Genomic DNA, 26,247 nt, shown 5'->3' with positions numbered 1-26,247 from the left:
CATTTCTGAACCTTTCTCGTTGTAACTGATGCCTGTTCTTGCTTGTCCTGCCATTCACTGGGAAGGCCTGGCTGTTGCTTCTCAATAACTTTGTCAGGTTATTGAGAAACTTCCCCTTGTTAGGACTCCTAAAGCCACCTCTTCAACCAGCCCTCTTCTCAAGGCAAGTGCAGTCCAGTCCTTGGATCATCTTGGAGCTTCCCTGAGCTCCTTGTGGTTTCTCCATGTCTGGCATGTATTGGGTGGCCTAGAGCTGGATACAGCAGTCTAAATGTGATTTAAAGAGTGCTGTTCAGAGGGTGATCATATAGACAGTTTCAGAAAAGTACTTTTTTAAAATCAGTAACACTATTCAATTGGTGTTTACATCAATCTGTAATTTTTCACTAAAATGCCAAGCTTTATTCTCACTCAGATGAGTACTGTTTGTGTCACAATGTGGAGGATTATTAACTTCTATTAATTCAAAGTATCTTTTGCAGAAATATTTTCAAAGCAATTTGAATGCAGCTAGTGGCATTTGAGCCCTATTCTTGTGTTACAGTGGTACTGTGCTAAGCAAAATCCACAGTACAGTAATAATTCTTATGTTTTATTTTTTAATGTTTTTTTGGAATGAGAAATTGACGTTATAAGGAAGCCAAATAAAGTACATTATTCCAACGAGAACATCTTGAGGAGGCTTCTGCTATTGTTTAAATGAAGGCTCTTGAGCTAAGATTATGTAGAAATACAGTAAAATTAATATTATCATTAATATGCTACTTATTTATTCCTAGTTCTGCTGAGTGTGGTAAATTGTTTGGTATACAAAAATGGAAAATAGCTTTTCTATGAAGCTCTTATGCTAAGACCTCATCGCTGAGGTGATCCATAGATCAGCTAAACCCAAATGTTCCTAAAAGTAAAATTCTTTATTATAGCTTAAGTGTGGCTGTTCTTCCTAATGAAGTTCTATTTCCCTTTCTTCAGGCATGCAGGTGAAGCTGGAAATTATTCCCTTGTAATGTTTGCAGCTGCACACTTTTGGAATGCAGCTTTACCTTTGCTAGGCTCACCACATGACCGAGAACAGTTTAAAGAACCTACCAAAATCATTCTTAAGAACATAATTAAAGCAGAATCTAAAAACAAACAGGTGAGAATTTCTAATAGGTATTGCTCGTTTTTAGTGATTGGTGCTGATGGTAAAGAAACTTCAAGATACTTTTCCTAAGAGGCAAAAGTGACTTATTTGTCATAGACACATTTCTGGTTTCTTACCCGCAGTCACATACTCTTGTATTCCCTTTGGTGATGCTTTTGGTTTTGGGCAGTTGTCAAACTCTCAACAATTTTCTGCAAAGTAATTTGCTGTCTGATTTCCACTATAGTGTTTCACTTCATGAAGCTTACAAAAAAGAATTTTTAGAAGCCACTTCTGGCAAGTATGATAATAGATTTGGAAAGTATGATAACAGATCCTAAAACACTAACTCAGGGAAAAAAAAGTTACTGAGTTAAGGTTTCTCCCACCTGCAGACTTAAATTTTTTCTACCTGCAAAAAGGAAGTTTTGCTTTCCATGTCTTCAGGTTTTTAACAGACTGTTTGGGACTTTGGCAGTAGGAAGGAGTCAAAATTTAGACTGTGTTGGAAATTTGTGATAAAATTAAATACTTGTTGATTATGAGCAGCATGTGTATTCCAAAGAAGTTATCCTCTTGAAACAGTATGCAGGTGATGTGTGTGATATAACACATCTCACCAGGTGGAATTTCTTCTGCACACTGAAACTTCGTGCACATTTATAACTTTTCTTACTTTAAAACTCCACAGAGCTTATCCATTTCTCTTTCTTGGTTTGATTTACATGTCAGTGGAGCTGCTGTGAGTTTTCCTGTATATTTCCATGGGCACAATTGTCGATGACTTTTGCATCCAAGTTTAGTGATACAAACTGGGTCTGCATCTCAGGTCAAGTGGGATCATACAAGAATAGAAACCTTTATTTTGATTTCTCATCAAGCCGTATAAATCACAAATAATCAGTGATGGTGACTGGCCTGTGTGTAGGAAGTGATGAGTACAATGTTTACTTAAAAGCACAGTGATAATTGTGAGTTTAATGGAACTTTGACAGTGTTTAGATGCATAATGGTAATTGCCCGTAGACACAGGCCTAAAGTTTGTTATTTGTAGAGATACCTTTAAAACCAGTAAAAAGGAATACTTAATTGTGTGTGTATGGTTAACTCTCCACCACAGCATAATTTCAGAGTGAATCCTTAATAAGTGGTATTAAGAAGTAATTTTTATCTAGATAATGAAAATTTACAGTTACAGGTAGCATAGGTATTTTTTGTCTGCAAATGTTAGTACTTCTTATGAGTTAGAAGTGAGTGACTTCTGATAACAGTTAAGGAAAAAAATTCCTGTTAACAGAGTGCTCTATAATTGATTATTTCTGGAGTTACTGAGTTTTTAAAATACATATACACTGTAGTAACCATTGTGAGAGGCAGGAACTGATCTCCAGTGATCCTTGACCAGGATAACTAGTCAATTTTTAAATGCAGTCACATCTGGAGAAGGATCTACCAGCAGATGTCCAGATTCTCATCTACCAGTACTCCCAAATCCTATCCTTCACCACAGGACTGCTCTTGTTTCATCTCCTGGGCTGCACTGATACAGGGGTTTGCCCTAACTCAGGTGGAGGACCTGGCACTTGATCTTGTTGAGCTTCTAAAGGTTGCCTTGGGCCCACTCATGGAGCTTGTCAGTCCCTCTAGGTGACATCCCTTCCCTGTCATCAATCAACCACACCCCTGACCTTGGTGTCATCAGCAGATTTGCTGGGGGTGCACTCAGTCCAGTACTCAATCCTTGCTGTATCAGCAAGGAAGATTTGAACAATATTGGTTCCAGTATCCCTGGTATTGGTATCCCTTGAGGTATCCCACTTGTAACTGGTTTCCTCTGGACACTGAGCCATTAGGACACTGAGCCAGTGACTGTAATTCTTGTCCATCGAACAGTCCATCCACCAAACCATCCACCACCATCAAACTTGTATCTCCAACTCAGCAGCAGCAAGGTTATGGACCAGCACATCAAAGGCCTTACAGAAATCCAGGTGGGTGACAGCTGCACTTCGTGTCCATTGGTGCAGCCACTCCATTGTAGAATGCCACTAAATTAGACAATCTTTGTGCCTTCATGGGTGTAAATGCTTATTATACCAGATCTGATAAATCTTTGATGATGCTAATGTAATACTTACCCAAATGTGGCCACAGCTTAGTTAACTTAGCATCATCCTACATGTATTTAATGGTTAGTGTGTCATATATGGACCTATTTGAGAAACAAGACAGTAAATTTCTCTTTGAAGATGCAGAATTGTGCTGTAGAGGAGAGGGAAACAGCAGGTCTTTGACCTTTGGGTGAGAACTGTGATAATCAAATTTTCACAGGTGAAGAGTGGAGCCTGCTTTAGGCAGACAGCTCTGTAGGATCTCTGCCAGCCTCAGCTGCTCTGTGACTGAGAGTACTTCAGGATTTAATGTTATTTAATGAGTGTAAGCAATTTAATATTACTAAGTCTGGTTATTTTTGTATGGGGTTTGTAGTATAGGACTCACTCTGGAGAAATGCTTGTAGCTTTCATCTGGTCAAGGAACTATTTAAGTTACAGCTTACTATTCATATCAATTGTATGGACTGGTTCACAGACAAAACAAAAGCTCAGTAATACTTAGAGAAATATGTTAACTGAAAGATAAAGGGGTTTTCTGTGTTTTGTTTTGGTTTTTGTGTTTTGATGTATTTGTTTTGTTTGTTTTTTTTTTTTTAAGGAAAAGAAAGATACATGTCCTTTGCATCAGTGGATTACAAAGGATTTTCAAAATATTGGGTTATCAGTTGGATGCTTTCTCCCAGGCATGTTCTTCTTTCTGTTGATCTGGTAATAAATGAAAACCCAGTATTTTGTAATACTTATTCTAATTCTGCAGTATATTAATAAATCATTTGAACATACTTCAAAGGTGCTGAGGAAGATCTGACATTAAGAACCTCCTTATATGGTCTGTTATTCCACATCTATGCTGATAAAGCTGACTGGGAGGCAGCACTGAAACTCCTGGATGAAGCTGTTCAAGTTTTGCCTCAGAAAAGACACAAACTGTAAGCTAGTTGACTTATTTTTATTAAAATAAGCATTTTGGTTCTTAAGAAGTATAAAACTTTTGAGTATTTTTTCATTTTATATTCATTGGGAAAGTATTATGATTACTTTTGAGCAGCCTGTCCTTACAACACAAAACATTCTTGTGTCTTTTCCATGAAAAAGACACACGTAGGTAGTGCTTCCTATCGTTAATCTGCTAATACTTGTAAATTTAATACTTGTAAATTTTATTTTTAAAAAACTTATATAAAAGTGGTATCTTACTTCCCAAGCAAATAGATGCATGAAATGTGGCTATATAGCAGAAACTTTAGTTTTCCTAACTGCAAACCCTTCTTCATTAAATGGAAACAAAATTATCTAGGGTACTGTTTATATAATCTTGTCTGAGTTGGTTTCGTGCCCTTTTATGCCAATTTATAAGCTTTGCATCTTGGTACTATACAGATATGAGCTATTATATGTGTCTTACTCACAACTTTACAGGTACAGATGAAAGTAATTTGTAATTTGTTTGATCTTTTTTCTAGCCTGATTTTCAAACTTATGGCTACAGTGAGGGCAGGATCAGGATGCAATTTTATGATGGCAATTCAGAAAGCCAGTCATGAAAGTGAAGATTACTTGTCACATGTGTGGCGACACTTGGTAACAGTCTCCAGAAGTACTGTTGGACAGTTAAGCTGTTTCCAAAATGCAATCTTTGCTTTGCAGGTTTGTCAGTTCTTGCTGTTTGTTCCCATGCTGATAGACTGATGTTTCTCAAGTGAGTCATGGGACTGCAGGTTCCTGAATGGGTAGGGAGGCCACATACTTTTTGGCCATTGCTTTTTATGACTTTGAGATTACTCTTCAATAAGAAAACTCTCTATGGTTGAATCTTTATATCCAGGAGAATTTTCATTGAGTTCTGCCAAAGGAAAATGTCTAAGAGTAGTAAGTGGTTTAAATAAAACAAAGATCTAACTCGTGGTGGAGTTTTCTGTTACATTCCATTTATCATAATTCTGATTATGTGATGCCAATAAAACTGCTTGATGTCAAATTATTATTTTTGCTTCTGTTAAGACTACATGAAATTTAAGATTATAATTTTGATGGTTTATATAAACAAATACAAATTCACTCCTCCTTTATTACTTTTATAGAAACAAGAAGATGAATGGCAGAGAGTTGATTACCTGATGGAATTTGCTGAATGCTTATATTGTAATCAGTTTCCCCTCAATGATGCTATTAAACCTCTGCAGTGGGCAGTAGATCTTCTGCTTTGTATGAAATTCCCTATGCCATCTTCACAAGAGGAAGGTAGGTAATGGGTGTTTCTCCTTCAGAGCAATTTCTCAGCAGGAAACACAAGTGAGATTTTAAATTTGCAGCTTAGTTATCAAAAGGAATGGCACAAGCTTGCTTATATTTTCTCGTGCACTTACTGTCATTTATTCAATGCAAGTTCAGTTTATCTGTGAATTCTGTGTTATTCTATGGAGAATTACCCTCAGTCTTTGATGTAGTAAGATACTGGCACAGGGATTCCTGAGACGTGAGATGCTGCCAGAAAGCAGTGCTGGACAGTTTGCTTCAAGTGAGTTCTCAGGGAGGGACAGTGAAACTGAAGGAAATAGTTTCTATGGCAAGATTTGGGAAGATAAGTCCATTATCCTTTCCTTGGCTTTATCTTAGCATTGATTTTTCAAAAATGACTTTCAAAGGAATGTGTGGCTTCAAGTACTTTGTAACTGTAAAAATTCTTTGCTCCTTTCACACAAATATCCACTTTTACTGGTATGACCTTAGTGATCTATTCTGATAGGATACCCCAATATTCATTTGGGAAAAAAAGGTATCTGATTTCTGGAACCATACTGTCCTGTGTGGTATTAGTGAACATCTGCTCTGCTGGGGTTTTTTGTGTGGAAAGACGACACGGATCACACAAGTACCCTTGGTGTTTTCATTGAGAAAGATAAATATGCAGTGTCTCTATCACACAGTTGATCGGTAACAGTAACAACCTTCTGTTCATACTTTTCTGTTAGCGGTTCTGTTGGGGTTTTTTAACAGTCCTATGGTGATTTAAGTTTTCATAGAATTCACAGACTCACTGGGTTGGAAGAGACCTTCAGGATCACTGAGTCCAACCCATGCCCCAACAGCTCAACTCAGCCCTGGCACCCAGGGCCACATCCAGGCTTTGTTAAACACCCCCAGGGATGGGGACTCCACCACCTCCCCAGGCAGCCATTCCAGAACTTTATCACCCTTTCTGTAAAAAACCTTTTCCCTGATATCCAGCCTGTATTTCCCTTGGTGCAGCCTGAGGCTGTGAGCTCTGGTTGTGTCAGTGCCTGCAGACAGAGCCCAGCCCCAGCTGAGCACAGGCACCTTACAGGAGCTGTGAGAGTGATGGGGGCACCCCTGAGTCTCCTTCTCTCCAGGCTGAGCATCCCCAGCTCCCTCAGGGCTCCTCTCAGGGTTTGTGTTCCCAGCCCCTCTCCAGCCTCCTCTGGACACACTCAAGTGACCCAAAGTCCTTCCCAAGCTGAGGGGCCAGAACTGAACACAGCACTCGAGGTGTGCCCTCAGCAGTGCCAGGGCAGGGCACAGTGACCTCCCTGCTCCTGCTGGCCACACTATTCCTGATACTGGCCAGGGGCCATTGGCCTTCTTGGCCACCAGGGCACACTGCTGGCTCTTGTCCAGCCGGCTGTCACCAGCACCCCCAGGTCCCTCTGTGCCTGGGCACTGACCAGCCACAGCCTGTAACACTGCAGGGGGTTATTGGGGCCAAAATGCAGTACTCAGCACTTGGATTTATTAAACTTCATCCTGTTAGACTCAGCCCATCCATCCAACCAGTCCAGGTCCCTCTGCAGAGCCCTCCTACCTTCAGCAGATCAACACACGATCCCAGCTCAGTGTTATCCGCAAACTTTCTGGTGAAAGACTCAATCCCTTCATCCATCCATGTCATCAGTAAAGGTACTGAACAGAACTGGCCCCAGCACAGAGCCCTGAGGGACTGTGCTGCCAGCTGGATGCAGCACCATTCACCGCCCTCTGGGACTGGCCATCCAGCCAGTTCTGAACCCAGCAGCGTGTTTTTGTATTAGTTCTGTAATCCACCCAGATTCCCCAGTTTGCTTATGATTACTATCCTGGCAAAGCTCTTAGTGGAAATTCAAGTAATATAATAAGGGAAATTAGATTTAAATATAAAACAGCCCAGGTTGGTAGGAACCTCAGAAGATCATCTGGTCCAGCCTTTTGTGGATTTCATTTCTCTATCAGGCTTACATAATTTATTATACAGAACTGTTACATTGTCGATTAAAAACATGGTACGAGTAGCATTGCATCACTTTAACAAGAACATATTTAGCAGATAGATTTAATTTTTCTTTTTTTCCCCCTAAATATTTTCATTTTCAATTCAGAAATTTTAACTTTTAAATACATTTTTGCAATGCTGTCACTGTGAGCATGTGTTTGCTGGGGTTTTTTTAGCAGAAAGCAATGCTATACCAAAATTGTTGCCTACAGAAAATGCTGAGATGGACAATGGAGTAAATGGTACCACACCCCAAATGAATTTGGAAGATTTGAGTAATATTAAACAACTGGAAGCTTTGTTTAGAGCACAGACATTAATGGCTTTATTTTCTGGTCATGGATCTTCTTTTCATCAGCAGCACTGTTTGATGGCCTATGCCTGTATCATCCGTATCTGGCAGGTGAGATTGTATGGGATTATTTGTTGTATTGTGTTATAATAATAATGTGGCTAGTATATTTCACATTTCCTCCTGTAATTATGGTAGCAGCTATTCTTTTGGTGTTTAACTCTGCCCTTAGAGTTTTCTGTTGTATGGTGCAGTTAGTGTATTTTCTCAGGTTTAAGGATTAAACAAGAAAATTGTTTCTCTCAGAAAAATGGAGAGGAGACACTAAGGGTAAAAGCAGTGGGCCATTGTTTCTCAGGAGTCCATGTTTTGTGCAATAGGTTCTCAAATTTCATATTTTTAACTTGTTAAGGAATCTCAGTTGTGGCAGAATACATACTGAAGAGATTTCTGTCAGTTCTGAAGGTGGACCTTCATGAAACGGAATCAAAAGGACTGTCATTTGACTGAACAGGATTGTGGAGGCTGGCAGTGTTCGCTGATTGATTTCTCTAATTACTTTTTCATAGTTAGAGCATTTCAAATCAATCAAATCTACTTCACTTCTCGTAGACATGCCCAATTGAAATGGCTATTCAGAATCGCAGCAATGATCATAGGAAAACCATTATATGTTAAGTAAAGTAAATATTTGAAATTACTTAATATGTACTTGATAATAGTAATGCAGCAAATCGTTGTAGGAACAGTCTCAGTTGGGACCTACCAAGTAGATTGGTAAGCTATGGCTTGTATATAATTTTACTCCAATTAGAAGTGAAAGCCTGCAACTTGTTACCACTTATTTGTGGTAATTATGAGCAAGAATTTAAAATAAAATAAAAATCAGTGTAATATGTGATGTGAGACAGGAATTTGCAAAGTAAAAATGGAATATTGACGTTTTTAAATTTACACAAGCATAACTTTTAATATCGCAGCGCTTGACTGTGCATCTTACTAGGGAAAAAAACTACCTGAAGAGAGTGCTACTGTTTGAATAAGCTATTAAAACTAAAACTTAGAGTTGATGCTGCCATCAGTGCCAGTTGTAAGATATTGATAGTAATGCTAAGAATCATATTTACAGCTGAACAGGATTGTGAGAAAAGAAATAACCATGTGGTATTAAAGGAATTAAAGTACTTCAGGATACCTTGTTCTGGCCTGACAAAGTACAGCAGACCTGGCTGCAGACATCCCCCTGAAAGCAGGCTCTTTAGTTAACACTGGGACTCCAAGAATAAGTCAGTAGAAGATCTTAAAAAAATTATCTGAAAAAATCAGCTGCCTCTGACTTTTTAAAGATGTGTTACCTTTAATTTGAAGTTTTGTTTTGCTTTGAGTATCCAGCATTACTTTTTGCTTCGTATTTTGTGTTCTACTCTTGATTCCTCCAGGAAAGCATATTAGTCTTCTCAAATGAATGTGGCTTTTGGGTTTGTTTTGCTGTTGTTGTTGTTTGGTTGGTTTTTTGTTTAGTTGGTTTTGGTTTTGTTTGTTGTTGGGGTTTTTTTGTTTCTTTTTAATTTTAGGTAAGATTATAATCTGTGCTCCTACTTGTACAGAGAAAGTTTTGATTGATTCTTTTGAATGCTTACATATTTAGAATTTTTTTAAATATAATGTTCAGTAGTAGCATTGTAAAAGACTGACCCAGAAAGAGTACAGAGTGACTCTGCCATCTTGCAGATTACTTCCTTATAAAATTCATCCCTTGCAGAAAATAAAGCTAGTTAGACAAATGGTTTGAAAAAAAGAACTGCATTTTCAACCATATAAGTTAAAAAAAGGTAGTGCAGTATTTATCCCAAGGATGATCTTGTCTTTTGACAGTTCTGCTGCTTAGTTGCATTGCCATGCTTGTATAAAAAATTCAAGCATCCGGGAGTCTGTGAAATTGTTATTTTACTGAGGAAAACTGTTATGCAAGCAGACTATGATATGTGACAATTGTTAATAGCTGTAGATACTGACTTGCAGTGGATAATATCTATTACTGGAAACTGAGATTATTATTGTTATTAATATTGCAAATTGAAATTAATTAAATGTAATTATTTGATAATCTAGGTGTCATTGTCAGCATCAGGGATTATTACAAAAGCATTCTCAAAGACTCCACAACCTACAAGTCATCAGAAAGTGCAGTCAAAAACTCCTAAAAAAGACAAGGACAAAAAGAAAGATAAACAAGTAAGACCCACTTTTCTGTGGAATTAAAACAACACTCTTTTTTTTAGAGGTGTTTCCCTGGGGTCCTTTGGTGAATAATTCAGATGCTTTACTGTACCAACTCTCCTAACTTGGGAAGAATTTCTCTGTGAATCTGTGGATCATTCCTCCACTCTTGATCACAGTCTCGAGACATCATGAATGTACAAATACTTCTTCTTTTGTTTGTTGCCTTGGTCTATATGCTGCTGTTTTGTAAAACCCACAGTCTAGAGATCCCAAAACCACACCAAATTTGACAAAACTTTAAAGGACATTAAGCAAATGCTTTCATTTTTTAGCTGAATATTTAATACCAATAGGATTGTTAATTTGATCTCATAAGTGTTCTTGTTTTTATTATAGGTTGAAGTTTCTGTTTCAAAGGAGAAACCTAAAGGGAAAGAATCAGTTGATAACTTACCAGCAGATGTGGAAGAATGGGCCCAGTATGACTGTCCCAATGAAATCAGAGATACTTTTAAACAGAAAACAAATAGTTATGGTATTCACTGGGATAATTTCCCAAAACCTGTAAGTATACTCCTCAACAATCTAGAGCATTTACTATTTAGGAATAAATCAGTACCAGAAAATGGTTTTATTTTAGTTTTTCTGTCTGTGTGTTTTCAGACAGTTATCCCAAATACTTTTGTATTGTAGTATTCATTAATAATTTGAGGTGTTAGCCTGTCCCCTGCGTGCTGAAATGAAGCTAACTTGAGAATTACCAGCTTTCTGAGTACCCTGCTGCTCTTTCAGCTAGAAAGTTTCTTTATGTCTTTTTTCAGGTTTATTTTGGAAGTGAAGATGTAGTCATTAATTTCAAATTTATTTTCTACAAAATTATGTTTATACTGACTGAATTTTAAAAAATTTCATTTCAGACTTGCACTTTGTATTTTATGGACCTTTTATCAAAAGAACTACAGAAAATTTTTTGCCCCCACTTGATTCTTCCAGTCTTTCAGCTAGCTGAAGTTATTGCTAGTGAGGTGCTGGAATGTAGAAGTCTGTCTGATCTCTATCACCTTCGGTTTGTATCCTTTATTTATTTTAAATAAAAGAGAAACTGAATGGACAGGACCATCCATTAATATCTCACCAAGTAGTAACAAAAATTTTTTTGACTTACTGTTTTATATTTGTAATGGATTTTTATTTATTTTCCTTTCTTTTAAAATGCATTTTAATAGAATTTTGGTGAACAGGTTTGTGGGATTAAAGCCACTAAATTCATTTGTTACAAAAAATCATCTCCCATGTGGAAAGCATATGAGATTATGAAGTTACGCCACTTTCATATGAAAAATTTTTGAAATGCCTTATTGTCATCTAACTGAAAAAAGCAAAGTCAAGAAAATTTCTATGAAAGTCTTATCTATTAAGTATTCAAAAGGCAGGCTCCCTGTTTGCATCAAAAATAAATTCTCCACCATAAGGGCACAAAGAAGTTGCCCTGGTAAGTGCATTTTTAGAGAGATTTGTCTTTTTGACCAAAATTATGGGGTTTTTATGGATGATAACCCCTAAAAGTTGTGATTTAAAAGCATTTAATATGCATGCAATTGAAAATTCTTGCTGTTTTAGTTAAAGCATTTTATCATGCTTTTTTGATAGGTATTAAGTAATGTTTGCCTAATTAGTAACAGTCAAAAGTAATAATTGTTTGCTTATTTTCTGATGGTTCATGAGGTACCACATAATGAATGTTTAAAATGCCTGAAACTGATCCCACTGGATGAGTAGATATTCATGTATGCACATATACCTCTTTCTCTGCCAATTGATTACTGAGTTGCTTTCTTACAAGACTAAAAGGGACTTTCTGGTAGGAAATTATTTTCAGCCAAGATTTGCCAGACAGGTGTTTTTTGGTTTTTTTTTTTTTTTTTTTTTTTTTTTTTTTTTTTGTTGATTCCTCAGTACTTGTGTTTATTTCATGGTATTTTATATATCTATGACCTGATGTCTATATATGATTAGACAGATGTGTAGGAACATATTACTCTTCAATCAGGACAGAAAAGTAGATTAGCACATACACATGGGGGGGCAGGGTGGAGGTGTTTGCATGCTATTGTGAAACCATATAAATGTTTTCATACTTTCAGTACTTAATTTTTGCCATTAAGCTGGAGTGACACAGGTTTGATGGACTAGACTGGGGCTACTGGTGGCTGTCCCATCCCTGGACAAAGTCCGATTGGATGCAAGGGCATCTTTCACAAAGATCATCTCAGGATAAGATATCTTTAGAAGTTCCTTCCAGCCCAAACTATTCTTTGATTCTGTGACCTCTGTCCATGGGTAATTTTCCCTGCTTTTATTTACAATCTTTGTCATTGCCAGTGTTAATCAAGGCACGAGGAGGTAGGATTGGCAAATGGGGAATATGTGCCATGTATATATAATGTGCTTATATGAAGCAACATTTGTGAAGGGTTCAGATTGTTTCTTAAACATTTCTTCTTTTTAATTGTAGAATTGCCCTGATATGCTCAGATTTAAAACTGAGTCAGGCATCTGTGTATCACGAGAAAGCTGCTGGAGACGTATACATTAGTGAATTAGAGCAAGCAATGTATGTATTTTCACTGCTGAGGGGGTATTTATTTGGGACGGTTTTCCCTACAGTTGATAAGTGTTATTGAGGGAAAATAGTGAAAAAATTGATCTTGGAACACACCTTTGGTATATTAGCTCTGCCCTAAAATTCTGTGCATGTTTGGTTAGTGTTTATCTACAGAGTAGTATATGGTAAAGATTCCTTACACACTAATACTTTGTTATGAAATTCTTTTTCAAATATACTTGAGTTTACTTTTTCATTCTTGTGATTTAGGTGTAGGCAAGAGATTTCACTGAAAAAAGAAAAAAATGTATGCATGAAGACAGAAGAAAGAAAAGTACTATTTGAAAATGCTCAGCTTAATGGTAGTAGGAATGAGAATCTCCGTACTTCAAGGGAAAAGGTTTTTATTTCTACTTCAGTTTCTATACTAAGTTACTCTTCCCCTTTTTTAAATGCACTTGCTAGTTTGTTTTCAGGTAATACTTGAGAAATACATGAACACAAAAATAATGAAAAGTGCATGCTATCAAAGTTCTGCTAGCAATCATCTGAAGCTGAGGTCTGCCTGGCATATTATTTATATCGAGGAGAAACAAGATTGGAGTCTTTATTCATACAAAGTGAAGCTACTTTCCTACAAATGGATTTGGGGACTAATGCAAATGGATTAAAAAGACTGAGAAGCAAAAAAGATACTGTGTTCACTTTTGTTCTGTTTTTTCTCTTCTTTCTGCATTACATCAGCATGTACTGTTTTGCTTCTGCTTACATATTGTTTTAAGGGCATGCAAGTATTTCAGCTCTGTCTTTCCTGTCTCTTTTTTAGGGAGATAATTGACTTACTGATTCTTTAACGCTTACCTCCACTTTGCTCTTTATTGTGGCAATGCTTTCTGGATTGTCATCACACCATTTTGCTCTCTTTGTATATTTTTTCCATACTTGTGCATTGTTTTTCTAATTACTAATCCCTCTCAAATCACCTCTTTTAGCTGTTGTAAATAATATTCCTCTTTTAGTTTTAGTTATTATCAAAAGTCAACTTTGTGACAGCAGCATTTCTGAAGTAGTTAATCTGTCATACAGTTGTTTAAATAGTATCTATTTACCAGTTCAATGCCTTTTGAGGATTGTAAAATCCAAATCTCATAAGCTACCTGTTGTTCTTGTTATCTAATGTTAAATTTTGAAGTTAGAAAATACAAATACAGCTGAGGTGTGGGATATCACAGTTAACAACTTGTATTCTGTCCAGGTTTTTTGATGTTTATGAAGATGTAATACTTCTTTAATTTTTTCAGTGTTTTGAGGTAAATGCAGTAACAGGAAAAGGACTGAGTGCCCTTTCTTTTCCTCGCTTGTGGCTTGAAAAAGCTGAAGTACTGATTCAGCTAGGCTTGTATCAGCCAGCAAGGCTTCTGCTTTCCGAGGCCCATGCTGCAACTCAGGTACAATACAAATTAAATAGAAAAAGAAACGCTAATAACATGTGTAGGGAAAATTCAATTATTCATCAGAATAATAATAATAAACTACAAAGCCGAGCCTTCTCCCACCACCCCAAACCAATTTCTTATTACATTTCAACATATATAATATATACATTTAAATATATGGCATTTCAGTCCAACTTTGTGGGAGTTGTCTGAAGGTTATGTAAATTTCTGAAGTAGTGTCAGCATCTCCATCTGCTTTGTAGTAGCCTAGGGAGATGTAGGTATAGTTCAACCTTATTTGTTTAAATAGGTGGGAAAAGTTCAAGGTTTGTTCAGAAGAGAGAGAGAGCATTTAGCCCCATCCTCTCAATATTTTGATTTTTTGAAGGTCTGATTATTTAATTTTGAGCATCATTATGGATTTACTGCAATTTTTGGTAAAACTGAAATTATTTCCTAGAATTATGGCAGATCTGAAATAAGTGTCCATATAAGTGTTCCACCTGACAGATTCACATCATCTCATTATTATGAAGGATTATACATTACAGATATTTTCCCTATATCCAACATTATCCACTTTAGCCTTTGCTCCATTATAAAAGTTTTTGAAATATAATAATTGCAGTAAAAGTTTTATTTAAAGAAAATGCAATTGATATCCTGTTATTTTGTGTAATATTTTTTCTTCTGTAAGAAAACACGGCCTGTGTAAATTTAGTACAATAATGAATACTTTGAATAATAATATGTGATTTATATTAATGAATAATACATGCCTCTTTATAAAGCATTAATTAAGCATTGTATTTTGAGGAAAGTTCAAAATAATTAGGGAGGACAGTAATTTTAATTATGTAATTTGTCAATAGAATCCTGTATGTCTGTATGCTAGTATACAAATATTATGCATTATTTGTTCCTTATACAGGACAAGTTATATAACTAGTGTAAAGCAACATTGTGGATTTCCTGGATCTCCAGTGTATTTGTACCATTGACAAAAAAAAAAATCTTTTGTCATCACATTTCTTCATCAGATGCTGACAAACGCTAGCAGATATTTACATACTAAATAATAGCAGAAAAATAGTTTATTTTGCTGGTGAAATAGAAGGTATAGGAACAGAAAGAAATATGAAGTAGATGTACCATAAGGAATAACTAAGAAATTCAGCTGATATCTGGGGGAATAGCATTTGCTCTCTATTCCTTTAAGGTTAATGTAAAATATGGACAGACAAAAATACAAATAGCAGTAGTGGATTTTTAGTGTATAGATGACATCTCTCTCTTTCTAGGAATTGAGGGCCCTATCTGATATGTCAAGGTGCTTGTACTTACTTGCTGTGCTGGCCAACCTGGAAAGAAACCCCAGACAAGCTAAAGCACTCGTTGAGAAAGCACAGCTTCTGGGAGGAGATGAACAATTTTGGTATAACAGTACTCTTAGTCTAACGGAAGCAGTTCTAGAGGAAGAGGGGGAAGGAAAACAGAGCTTGGTAAGGAAATGTTTTAGGTTTGGAGATTGTGGTTTGGGGATTTTTTTTCAGCAATGGTCTCTCTCAGTGAAATATTCCAGCCTTTCCATTTCAATAAAAGCAAAATTAGGTGTTAAATGTAGATAATGTTGTTTTCTCTGAGCATTTAACAGACATTAATTACAGGTTCCAGTCAGATGCAGGACACTCAGAATTAGATTCTACCCACAGAAGTTTAGGATGTTTTTATGATAAGCTGGATGCTCTCCTGTTGAAATAAAACCAGTTATAATCTAGTATGTATGACGAAACCCCCAGAGATCTGATTCTCTTAATTGGAATTCTTTTGTATTCAGACAGTTCTGTTAACACTGGGGTATTTGTTTTTTATATTCGATAAAAATCAAACCTTTCAGTATTATTTTCTATTATGCTTTTCCTTCCCAAGTGTTTCAAATAGTTTTACAAATATTATTTCTAGATTCTGGAAGATACTTCTATAGCACTTTTTTTTTTTTTTACTAAAGCCCTATAACATCAAATTATCCACTCACTGTTAAACCCTTAACTTTCATAAGTTTCAGCATAAACAATGTCTTATGTCTGTGATGATCTAACCTGTCTTGATAAACTGTTCAAGCCTGTATCATGTAGAGGGATTATTTTGATTTTGACAAAACTCCTATTTATTGTCTTTTGCTACATACCTCCTAGATGAATCTGGCTCCATCTTCTCTTCTTGTGTGTGTGTGCACCATTCCTGTAATCATCAAAGTATCTAAGTATGGTCACAACACAGAGAGGAGGGCAGAGCCTTAAGCTGTGCCAAGGGCAATCTGGGCTGGATATTAGGAAGAGGTTTTTTTACACAAAGAGTGATCAAGTACTCAAATGCTGCCCGGGGAGGTGGTGCAGTCCCCATCCCTGGGTGTGTTTAACAAGGCCTGGATGTGGCACTGGGTGCCAGGGTTCAGTCGGGTTTGGGGCTGGGTTGGACTGGATGATCTTGAAGGTCTCTTCCAACCTGGTGATTCAGTGATTCTGTCACTCAAACTTTCTAGATTTATTTACAGTTCTCAAGAGCCAGCCATCTTCGGGATAGCTGACATGTTCTGTACAAAATTTAAGCTTTCTAAATAAATGTTTATTATTATCTGTAGACATTTAAAATAGAATTAGGAAAATTCTGGTGTTACCTGCAGGCTTGTGAGATATTGGAACATACTGTAAGTGTGCTTCGATCTACTTTATTGAAGAGACCTGGCAGGCAATCAGAATTGGGTTTTATGATTGCATCCCTTGAAGCCAGGTAAGCTGTATTTTCTCTAAAATATGCCCAGCTTCTATCTAAAATGCAGCTACATTGCAAATATATGAAGTTTTTACAATACTGTTTTATTTTAGTACAGCAAATTCTGTGAATTCTCAAATATCTTTGTTCTAAGTAATTTATATGGTGGTTTGGTTTTTTAAAGTTTAAATTTCTTTCCACATTTCTGTATTTCCTTCTCAAAGCTAGACACCACAGCTGTTGTGCATAGCTTGCAGTGCGGGTTACCTGAAGGTGCAGTGGATGTTTGCCTGTGCAGAGGGATCTGTTTGGGCACTCCCACAGCGCTGCTGCAGTGTTGACTTCTGTTCATGGTGGAACTAAACAATGATTTCAGTTCTGCTGACATCCAAGCACAGAGACCTTGAAATGTGTTGGTGAAGGGAGAGAAGTGTACAACAGTTACACTCCTGTCTTTCCATAGATGGGAAGCTTTTCTACTAGAAAAGGAAGACTGTTATCAGTCTTCTCAGTTCATCTGTTCTTAGAAGACTAATTAGGAGTAAGATGGAATAATTAGATACACGGAACAAGTGATACCTCTTCTCTAATCTCAAAATATAATACTTGGATTTTTTCAGAATTACTATAATTTGTAAAACACACAGTTGTGGTGCTTTTTGTAGACTTGTTAGAATTTAAAGGAAGGCAGAGAGAAATGTGTTTGTTCTCAAAAATAGCCTGTGCTTTCTGATTGCTATCTTGTATTTCATTTTTCTTTCCAGAAAAACACTTATTCAGGTACATTTTGCCCAGGATCATATGACAATTGATGCCAGTTCTGCTCAGTTGCCACACATTCTACAGGAATCCTACGATAAATTAGTTCAAGTTGAGAAGGACTTTCTTCAGCATGGGCATAAAAACTACAGTGCTGAAATACTGCTGGAATGTGCAAATATTTGTAGGTAAGAATATACCTCTACTGAAAAATTTTAAACTAGTCCATGAAGTGTCTTGTTTACTTTTTATAGTCTAATTAAGATGGAAAAGAGCAGATAACATAGTTAGGTTTTATATATTGGTGCTAGATGTGTTTGCATTCCTCATGTGTTCTGTATTCAGAAACGTACTCTAAAATCAAAAATTGTTTTCACTGAAGGCAGAGTTCTCTTTTGTTCTCTTTTGAGATCAAAACAAAGTGTTTGGGTCTCTTAAGTGAGATTTTTGACTTCCCATTTGTAGACATATTTTAACAGCCACACCAATCATTCTCTAGTATTTACAGGCTTTTACAATTCTTACTGTCGAAATGTTTGTCCTGGACTGCAAAGCAAATTGTATCTGTTTGCCATCTGTTTGGCAGTTGTCTGCTGTTAAGTGAGCAGTTTTCCTTATCTCTTCCACACCCACTCCTCCATCTGCTGATAACATGACTGATAAGAGCTACAGCATCCCTTCGGGAGATGTGAGCCCAGAGGGAGGAGCCAGGCATTCTACCCAGATATAATCTGAGATTCTGGAACACCAGCACGGCTTCTCCACTGGATTTCCCAGAGGAACAGCAGCCTCTTCTTCCACTGGGTCTTCAGAGGAAGACTACATCCTTTCTACGTGGTCCCTGCTCCAGCAGAACGAGCCCTGGCCCTGCAGGAGGGCTGAGCCACAATTCCAGTGGCACTGCTGCCAGCCCCTGACCCACAGGGTGTCAGCTGTGCTCTGACTCTGGCAGGGCTGTTTTAGTTCACTGCATTTTTTATTTTATCTTATCTTTGTATTTTCTTCCCCATTAAAGAACTGTTATTTCTGCTCCCATATTTTTTGCGTGAGAGACCCTTAATTTAAAGTTTATATCAATTCAGAGGGAGGGGGTTTACATTCCTCCATTTCAGGGGAGGCTCCTGCCTTCCTCAGCAGACTCCTGGCTTTCCAAACCAAGTCAGTGTTTTTCTAGAAACTGCTGCAATAGCAAAAGTGCATAACATGGAATGCTGGGATCCCAGCTGTTTGCAAGGCACCCCTTAAAGCAGCTGAGATATGTTTTGTACCTGATATATGCCATTGTGCTCCTGCTAAAAACACACTTTGGAATATGATCTGCCTTTCTGCTCTTTGAGTCTTGGCATCTTCTTGCATTGCAGCCATACAGTTCTAAGAGTAAGACCTTGGAAAAATAACTTGTAAAGGTTCGCTTACCCTATTTGTACTTTTCAAAAACACACATACAAATTTAATCTTTTAAAATCTATAGTTAATCTATTTGATCTATTAATTAACAGATTCATTATTTTGTTATATATGTTCAACAGTGTTGATATTGTAAAAATAAGCACTTTCTTATGTTAGTTCTTGTGAGTTTATGGTGTTGTTTTGGTTTTTTTTTCAGGATGACTGCCAAGCAGGAAAGGAACAAAAGAAACAAACACAGTCACTATCTAGATGCTTATAGCTTAGCTCAGAGAGCAGTATCCAAAACAGAGGAAGTATTTCATAACGTTTGTAGTTTATTTCCATTGAATGAGGTATTGACTTTTTTTACCTTAATAGTGGAAAGGAAAGATAGTTTAGTTGTAATATTCACTCATTCTTGAATAATCTCATTTGGGGCTTCCAGGATTTATCTTCTTGTAATGATAAACATTCTTTGTATATAGAAGGAAAAACTGCATGGCCAAAGAGTTTACATTTGAAAAAGGTATGAAGAGGTTTGTTTGGTCTTTGTCAAGTTTATTCAATTCTGGCATTTATCTAATAGTTACAAAAGAAAAAAAAAGTATAAATTTAGAGATATTTTTAATTTGCTAAATACATTGAGAGTTTAAAATTCCTCAAAATGTGTTTCTTTTCAGGAAAAACAAAAAATCTTCACAAAGCATTATAAATAAAGAATATCTGTCTTCAAAATAGTGTATTTTGGGTAATGAAAGCCTGCAGCCTGCTAGTGTGTATGAAGCATTATTAGATATTACATATTTGTACCAGGTACATAAAGCATGAAAAACAAAAACCCAGCTGCTCTTACTCTATGGAGCTACTTTGATTGCCTTGTAATATATTTGACATCATTGAAATTTTTGTTTTAAATGACTTAAATATCTTCATTGCAATATTTCTCCTCTAACAAGGTGGTGATGCTAAAATGTTTGTTTCTTTGGTTAAAATAAATACAACATTCTAACTTACTATGAGGTTAATTTGCAAAAATACTTGAAATTAAAATTGCATTTTCTTTTGTATTTCAGAGTGAAAATGTTAGTATCCCATTAATGAGACAACTAGCCCTTAGAAAAATCAATCTTGTGGAAATTCTTTTGGATATTTTTCATCTTGTCATTACTGAGAAAAAGTTTATAAATATAGGAGAAGCATCATTTCATGAATTTATGGAGGAAATCATTATTGGAGATGATGCAATAGAACAGGTAATACAAAATATTTAGTCCTGTGATCTGCATGAAAGGTAAAACAAGGTTTTCCATAGCACAACTTCTTCCAGTGCTGAGGAATTGGGTTCCCAGAGCAGTCATGTGGTTTTGTAGCAACAGAGGATGGAGTGGGTGGTTTTAGTCTTGGGGATGTTTGCTGGCCTCCCTGCCCTTATCCCTTATCCCTCGTTTTCCTGGGCACTGGTTGAACTTTGCTTATGATGTCACATTAAACTTTTTTTCTTAATCAGTTGTTAATGAATTTGTACATCTATTAAAGACAGCTCATTTGTAGTTGAAAGTGTAATCACATTTAACGTAATTTGTATGTGAATATATATGTGTTGCATTTTTTAAAAAAAAATTCTTCTTGCATTCTTCTGCAAATTCTTGCATTCTTCTGTGTGGGGATATATGAGCAAATAAATATAAATATGTATTTTACCAGGATTGGAAGTATATGAAACGCACCATGGCTCACATTACCCTGGCTCAGTTAGCAAACATACAGAATCTGTGCAAAGGCTGTCCCAACATCAAATCCAAATGCCTGTATCTAACTGGAAAAACCCTTCGTTTACTTGCCATCAGTGTAGATCCCATACATTCAGAGGTTTACTGGAAGCCAAATGTTATGGTATGCATTCTTTTCTTCGGTTAAATTTATTTTTCTGTGTAAAGTTTATCTGCTCTAATATTTTTTCTATATACATTTGTGTAAAAGCTGCTCTTTATGTAGGGCTAGGTTTTATATACTGCATGCAAGCCATAATAAAAATGGATGGCAAAACCAGCAGCTTTCAAAACATGCTTCTGCCTGCATCCTCGTGTAGCTAATTTTTGATTTGTTTGTGAGATTTACTAATTACAACATTTTCAAAAGAGAGGTAGAAAAATTCCTGGAATGCCTTAAAGGGTGGGTGAGGTACATTCTGTGAATCCATGCCATCAGGTATGTAGGGTAAAAGCTTGGGTTTGCAAGTTCCTTCTGTGTTGCAGTAAGAACCCTTGTAAAGAACCCTTGTAAAAAAGGAGAATTGACAGAGGCATTATAAATTCAGTGATGAATTCAGGTTTTCAGAAGAAATGAGTGAAGGACAAATATGAGAAAGTCAAACTCTCAGAAGTTGTAGGGGGGGCTTTTTTAGTTTATGTTGGTCATATTGCCTTCATAACATACTAAGAAATTTTGATGGTTGATAGTATTACTGAATCTCTCACCATGGAGGAATTAAGATAGCGATTTCTTTTAAGATTAATTCAGTTTCCATATAAGCTTTCACGAAAGAAATGAAGCCTGCCTTACTTAATGGAGTGATTAATTGTTCATTTTTTTTTAACTGTGATGGGTAGGAAGATGCTATATCAGACACCAGGAAATCTTCGCTGACTTCAGCAGAATGCAGTGAACAGGATGTGACAGAAAATGGTTTATCAACTAATAAATGTCATAATGATAAGTATAGGAGGAAAATACAGGAATTAAAGGTATATAACTTCAAGAGCTTGCGTTAGAATTTCAGTGCTTTCTTTTTATGGAATAATACTCAACTTACCAGTTCTGTTTAAACTGATAATGGAAATATTGTAACAAAAACTTGATCTTAAAAAAGAAAAAAATCTACAAAACACCTTCCAACAAACAGCTTTCCATCAGTCTCTGCTGTGTAGCTCAGTCCTGCTCCTCAGTAAATTGTGTGGGAACTGTTGCAGGAGCTTACCCAGTTGCTCTCAGAAGGAAATAATTTCTCCTTCAGTGGTTTCCCACTGTTTGAGCGTGTAGCACCCAGGACTGGATGAGCAGGTTCTTTCTGCCTCACAGGTACGACTTTTTAAGGGAGCATAACATTTTGCAGACTGGGAACAAAGAAAGAAATTACAAAACACAAAACATTTGTGAAATTCAGTGAGCTGATCTCTGTTAATTACTGCTGTAAAAAGCACACTGGGAATTGGGAATGTACAGTTTGTGTTGCTAGTAAAGTCAATAAAATACCTGAGGTAAGAAATTTGTGGGTTGGTTTGCACTAAATATGTTAACTGTCCACAGAAACAATTGTATTGATCCTTGGTTCTGAACTGCTCATATTGCCTGGAATTTAACGTCTGTTCTGCTGAGTACACATTTTATATTAAAAGAAATTTCTTTTTTAGACCAAATACTTTTTAATGTTGTAAAATAGATGTTGGTGTCTACTAAAAAATTAATCAGTATTTGCATATTTTGATCATACATTAAGTGCCTTAAAAGAAAATTCATTAAAATTGCTCATTAAAAAGCAATATTTATCTTCTCTAACATGCTGTAATTGGAGTATGTATAACAAATACTTAATATTAACTAATTTTAATGTAAAGCTTTTTATTTTTTGTCATCTAGACACAACAAAGGACGGCTCAAAAGTATCTTTCTCAATCCAGTGAGGCTTTGCTCCAGTCTGTGGCTTTTGCATTCAGTCATAATGTTACTGAGGTTCTGGCTCTTGCCAGTTTGGAAATGGCTGAGTGCTTTCGACAGTTTGATCCAATTTCAACTAGCCAGTTTTTGGCACTTCATCAGGTAAGGCAACTAATGTTTGTGCTGCTTTTCAGTGGGAGGATGTTTGAAATTGCAAAAACGAAACTGTATTTGCATAGTCTGAAAATTGGCCGTAGAGAGCACATGTAGGGTTCCACCTATATGACCCAGAGTGTAATACAGGTCATCAAATATGTGGTATATTTGCTAAGCTCAGAACATTCAATCAGTAGTTTGTTAACAATTCTAATATCTGCTGTTTGACCTGACATTTTCATTGATGATTGCATACATGAAAAAATTTTAATAGGAATAAATTACTATATTGTCATTAGCAAAGATAAGACATTGCCACAAAATAATTTCATCCTTCCCTAAAAAATAATTTTAAAAATGTTTCTCTGGATTTGTTCAGTCATTATTGTGAAGTGATAATTCAGTTGGCATTCAGTTTCTCGGACTGATACCTGCACAACATGGTCCCATAGATGGCTTGAAGGTGTATGCATATGAGTATGTGCCTCCATCAAAGAAAAGGTGCAGAAAAGCTGTAGGGCTTTGTTCCCTGTGTCAGGAACAAATAACCCTTATTTCCTAGTTCAAATGACAGGATTAGTATGTTTGCTGAAAGAAAGGTTGATACAGTCTTACCCATTATTTTGTATTTCATAGAAGTCTGCCATGTGATGTGATGGGTGTCTTTTAAAGCACAGAAACAGAAAAGACTCAGCTTGCTTGAAAGGCTAAGCTAAGAACACAGTATTTACCATTCCATGTAGACCTTAGATGATTAAATGCAGGAACCTCGATGGTAAATGTAGACAAAGAAATCAATTCCAGCTAGTTGTATTTAAGAAATCTTCCTTAGTTATTGTCAGACTGTTTACATTAACCTGTAAAAACAAACAGCAGTTTTCTGCTAGTTCATCTCACCTTTCAAGGTAGAGAACTCTCTTCAACATAGATATATGTTATAAAAACATAGTTTATGTAGTTATTATTTTATTTTTGTGAAGGAAAATAAATAGATGTAAAAATTTTGCAGAGTTGTTCGGTATCTATGGTGATGAAGAATATCCTTCTAACTGCTACATCCAACACCAGCAGCTCTCAGCTGGCAGCGTTGCTACATCTGCAGAATCAGTTAAAACAAAGCAGAAACACAAGTGATCTTCTAAAATGTGTGGAACAACAACTGACTGCTAATTCAGTGGTAACTTTCTGAGCTACTTATCAGGGGTTTATTAAATGTTACATAAATGCACACAGAGAGATATATGTGTGTATACAGGACGTGGGTTGGTGGTGGGTTGGCAGTGCTGAGAGAGTGGTTGAACTCGCTGGTCTCTGAGGGCTTTTCCCACCTGAACAATTCTGAGATTCTAAAAGCCACCCCTGTACATTCCCCTGCTATCAAAGTCTTGCCATGTAAGCCAAATACAATTTTATATAGTACTTGTTGGTGAACTGTCTCTAGAAAAACTTTTTTTCAAAAGTAAATGTTACTATGAATTATTCTGCTAATTTCCTTTGCTAATACTCTGCTATTATATAGCATTTTAACTTCAGAAACTGTGTAGTGGCCATAAAGGTCGTGTTGGTATGGAGAGTGGACTAAGATGCAGTATTTTTTATTTGTTTTAAATAATATTTGTAAGTTCTTCTGAACTGCACAAAAATTACACGATCGTAGAATGGTGGAGGTTATAAAAAATCTCTGAAGGTCATCTTGTAAACCCCTCCTCCTCAAGCAAGGGCCACCTAGAGCTTGTTGTCCACGACCATGTCCAGACAGATTTTGAATTATCTCCAAGAATGGAGGCTCCACAGCCTCCTTGGACAGCTTGTGCCAGTGCTTGCTGCCCTCACAGGGAAGCAGTATTTCCTGCTGTTTGGACAGAGCCTACTGTCCTGGCACGTCTGCTGAGTGCGTGGGACTTCAAGTACCTTTTTTCCTAGAATTGATATCAATTTGATAGTAACAATGAAATAACTGAGAATGGGATTTATAAAGTCTATGAAAATAATAGCACTTTTGAACTACTGTACAGGCATGGAGAAACCTCTGTATTCCTGTTGAGCATTTTAATATAGTGGATGAATTGCCGTCCAGTTTCTGCATAGTTATTCTCCAACATTCAGAAGACAGGTATAAAATTTCATCATTTTGATTTAGCGCTGTTTGTTACAAATATAGTCTTTTTTAAATGTGGTTGAATATTGCCTTTCACTTCTAATTTTGATGGACTTGAATTTTAGGATAATGAGCTAATTAATATATAAATAAAACTTCCTGCAGCTCAATGTTACATTTTTTGTTCTTTCCATTTCCCTAATTATCTCTTCAATCCCCAGAGGTCAAAGGTTTCAAGCCATTCTTAACAGGATCCCTAAGTTCTGTTAAGAGTTTTCTGCTTTTATTGTTTATGCTCTTGGAAGCGTTAGAAGGGGTCATATTTAGCTTTGTAAAGCCACCAATTATCTGATTATTGCAGCCTAATTAGCTGCAATAAACTAGCTCATAAATTGAGCAACTGACTATGAGAGCATTCACCAGTTTAAAAAGTCTTTAACACTTGTCTTGGGACAAACAGAAATCTACCTTATTGGTACACAGTGATAAAAGAACTTACCTTACCACTCTCAGTTTGCTCTAGCTAGAATTTGCACTCAAGGTGGGAGTAGTTAATGCATCATGAGAGTATTTGTGAGCACATTGAACTAGAGGGCAATAATTACTTATCTAATAAATCTGAGTCACATGAACAAGGCTAGACAGTCAAATAATCTATTCAGCAATTTTCTGGTTTCCACAGATCACAATTGTACAGTTCATTGATTGAGGTGCCCAAAGTAAGTACTGCAAGGCAGAAAGGAAAACTCACTCAGCGGATGGGTAAGCACTTCTTACTTTTAAGAGATAAAAATAATTGCACTGATATTATGAGAAGGCTCATATCTTTCACTGATGCAGTTAGTAAACATTTTAGATACTTTTAAAAAGAATTTTAATTCTTCCTAATTGCCAAGAAACATAAATTCATAAATATGTGTCTCATTATCAGATGTCATGTATCTAGTCACAATTTATATAATTTTTGTTTATGTTTGAAGGCTGAAGTTGTTACAAATAAATAATAGAGTTTTTTCATTGTACATATCTGTGTATATTTTGTGCTTATCTATCTATCTATCTAGATTTTATTTTCAAATAATACCATGACTAGAAACTGATGGTGTTTATGCAATCATTTCTTCAAGTACAACTGTGTCTCAGAAAGACTCTTACGAGGGTGTTATCCTTCTTTTAATAGTGCAGGCAAAAGTTTCTCGATTTCCTGTGAATCCTGATGTGTTTCGTATTTTGTTGGAAAAAATACGTCTTTACAAGCAGCAAAGGATGAAGAATCATCTTAAACCAACTCTTATTCACAACTTGAAAGAGTGTGTCTCCAAAACAGATGTGGTAATGTATTTTATTACCGTATATAAA

General features: G+C 36.3%; 1 protein-coding gene across 1 annotated transcript in view; it reads left to right on the top strand.

The window, feature by feature from the left end:
* CFAP46 (cilia and flagella associated protein 46) overlaps positions 1-26,247 on the top strand; it is a 70,850-nt gene that overhangs the window by 31,744 nt on the left and 12,859 nt on the right. The window contains exons 25-46 of the mRNA XM_050975976.1: positions 973-1,138; positions 3,839-3,923; positions 4,031-4,169; positions 4,704-4,887; positions 5,322-5,481; positions 7,717-7,907; positions 10,416-10,583; positions 10,937-11,085; positions 12,535-12,633; positions 12,895-12,928; positions 13,926-14,072; positions 15,362-15,562; positions 16,702-16,850; positions 17,597-17,779; positions 19,198-19,333; positions 20,054-20,233; positions 20,685-20,873; positions 22,617-22,796; positions 23,800-23,967; positions 24,806-24,903; positions 25,571-25,650; positions 26,069-26,220. Of these exons, the coding sequence (XP_050831933.1) occupies positions 973-1,138; positions 3,839-3,923; positions 4,031-4,169; positions 4,704-4,887; positions 5,322-5,481; positions 7,717-7,907; positions 10,416-10,583; positions 10,937-11,085; positions 12,535-12,633; positions 12,895-12,928; positions 13,926-14,072; positions 15,362-15,562; positions 16,702-16,850; positions 17,597-17,779; positions 19,198-19,333; positions 20,054-20,233; positions 20,685-20,873; positions 22,617-22,796; positions 23,800-23,967; positions 24,806-24,903; positions 25,571-25,650; positions 26,069-26,220 (3,238 nt within the window). The remainder of the gene's footprint in view (positions 1-972; positions 1,139-3,838; positions 3,924-4,030; positions 4,170-4,703; positions 4,888-5,321; positions 5,482-7,716; positions 7,908-10,415; positions 10,584-10,936; positions 11,086-12,534; positions 12,634-12,894; positions 12,929-13,925; positions 14,073-15,361; positions 15,563-16,701; positions 16,851-17,596; positions 17,780-19,197; positions 19,334-20,053; positions 20,234-20,684; positions 20,874-22,616; positions 22,797-23,799; positions 23,968-24,805; positions 24,904-25,570; positions 25,651-26,068; positions 26,221-26,247) is intronic.

This window comes from Serinus canaria, chromosome 6 (assembly GCF_022539315.1).
Source record: "Serinus canaria isolate serCan28SL12 chromosome 6, serCan2020, whole genome shotgun sequence".
Taxonomy (NCBI): Eukaryota; Metazoa; Chordata; class Aves; order Passeriformes; family Fringillidae; genus Serinus; species Serinus canaria.
The sequence above is the reverse complement of the archived record's forward strand: the minus strand, read 5'-3'. Positions and strand labels throughout refer to the sequence as shown.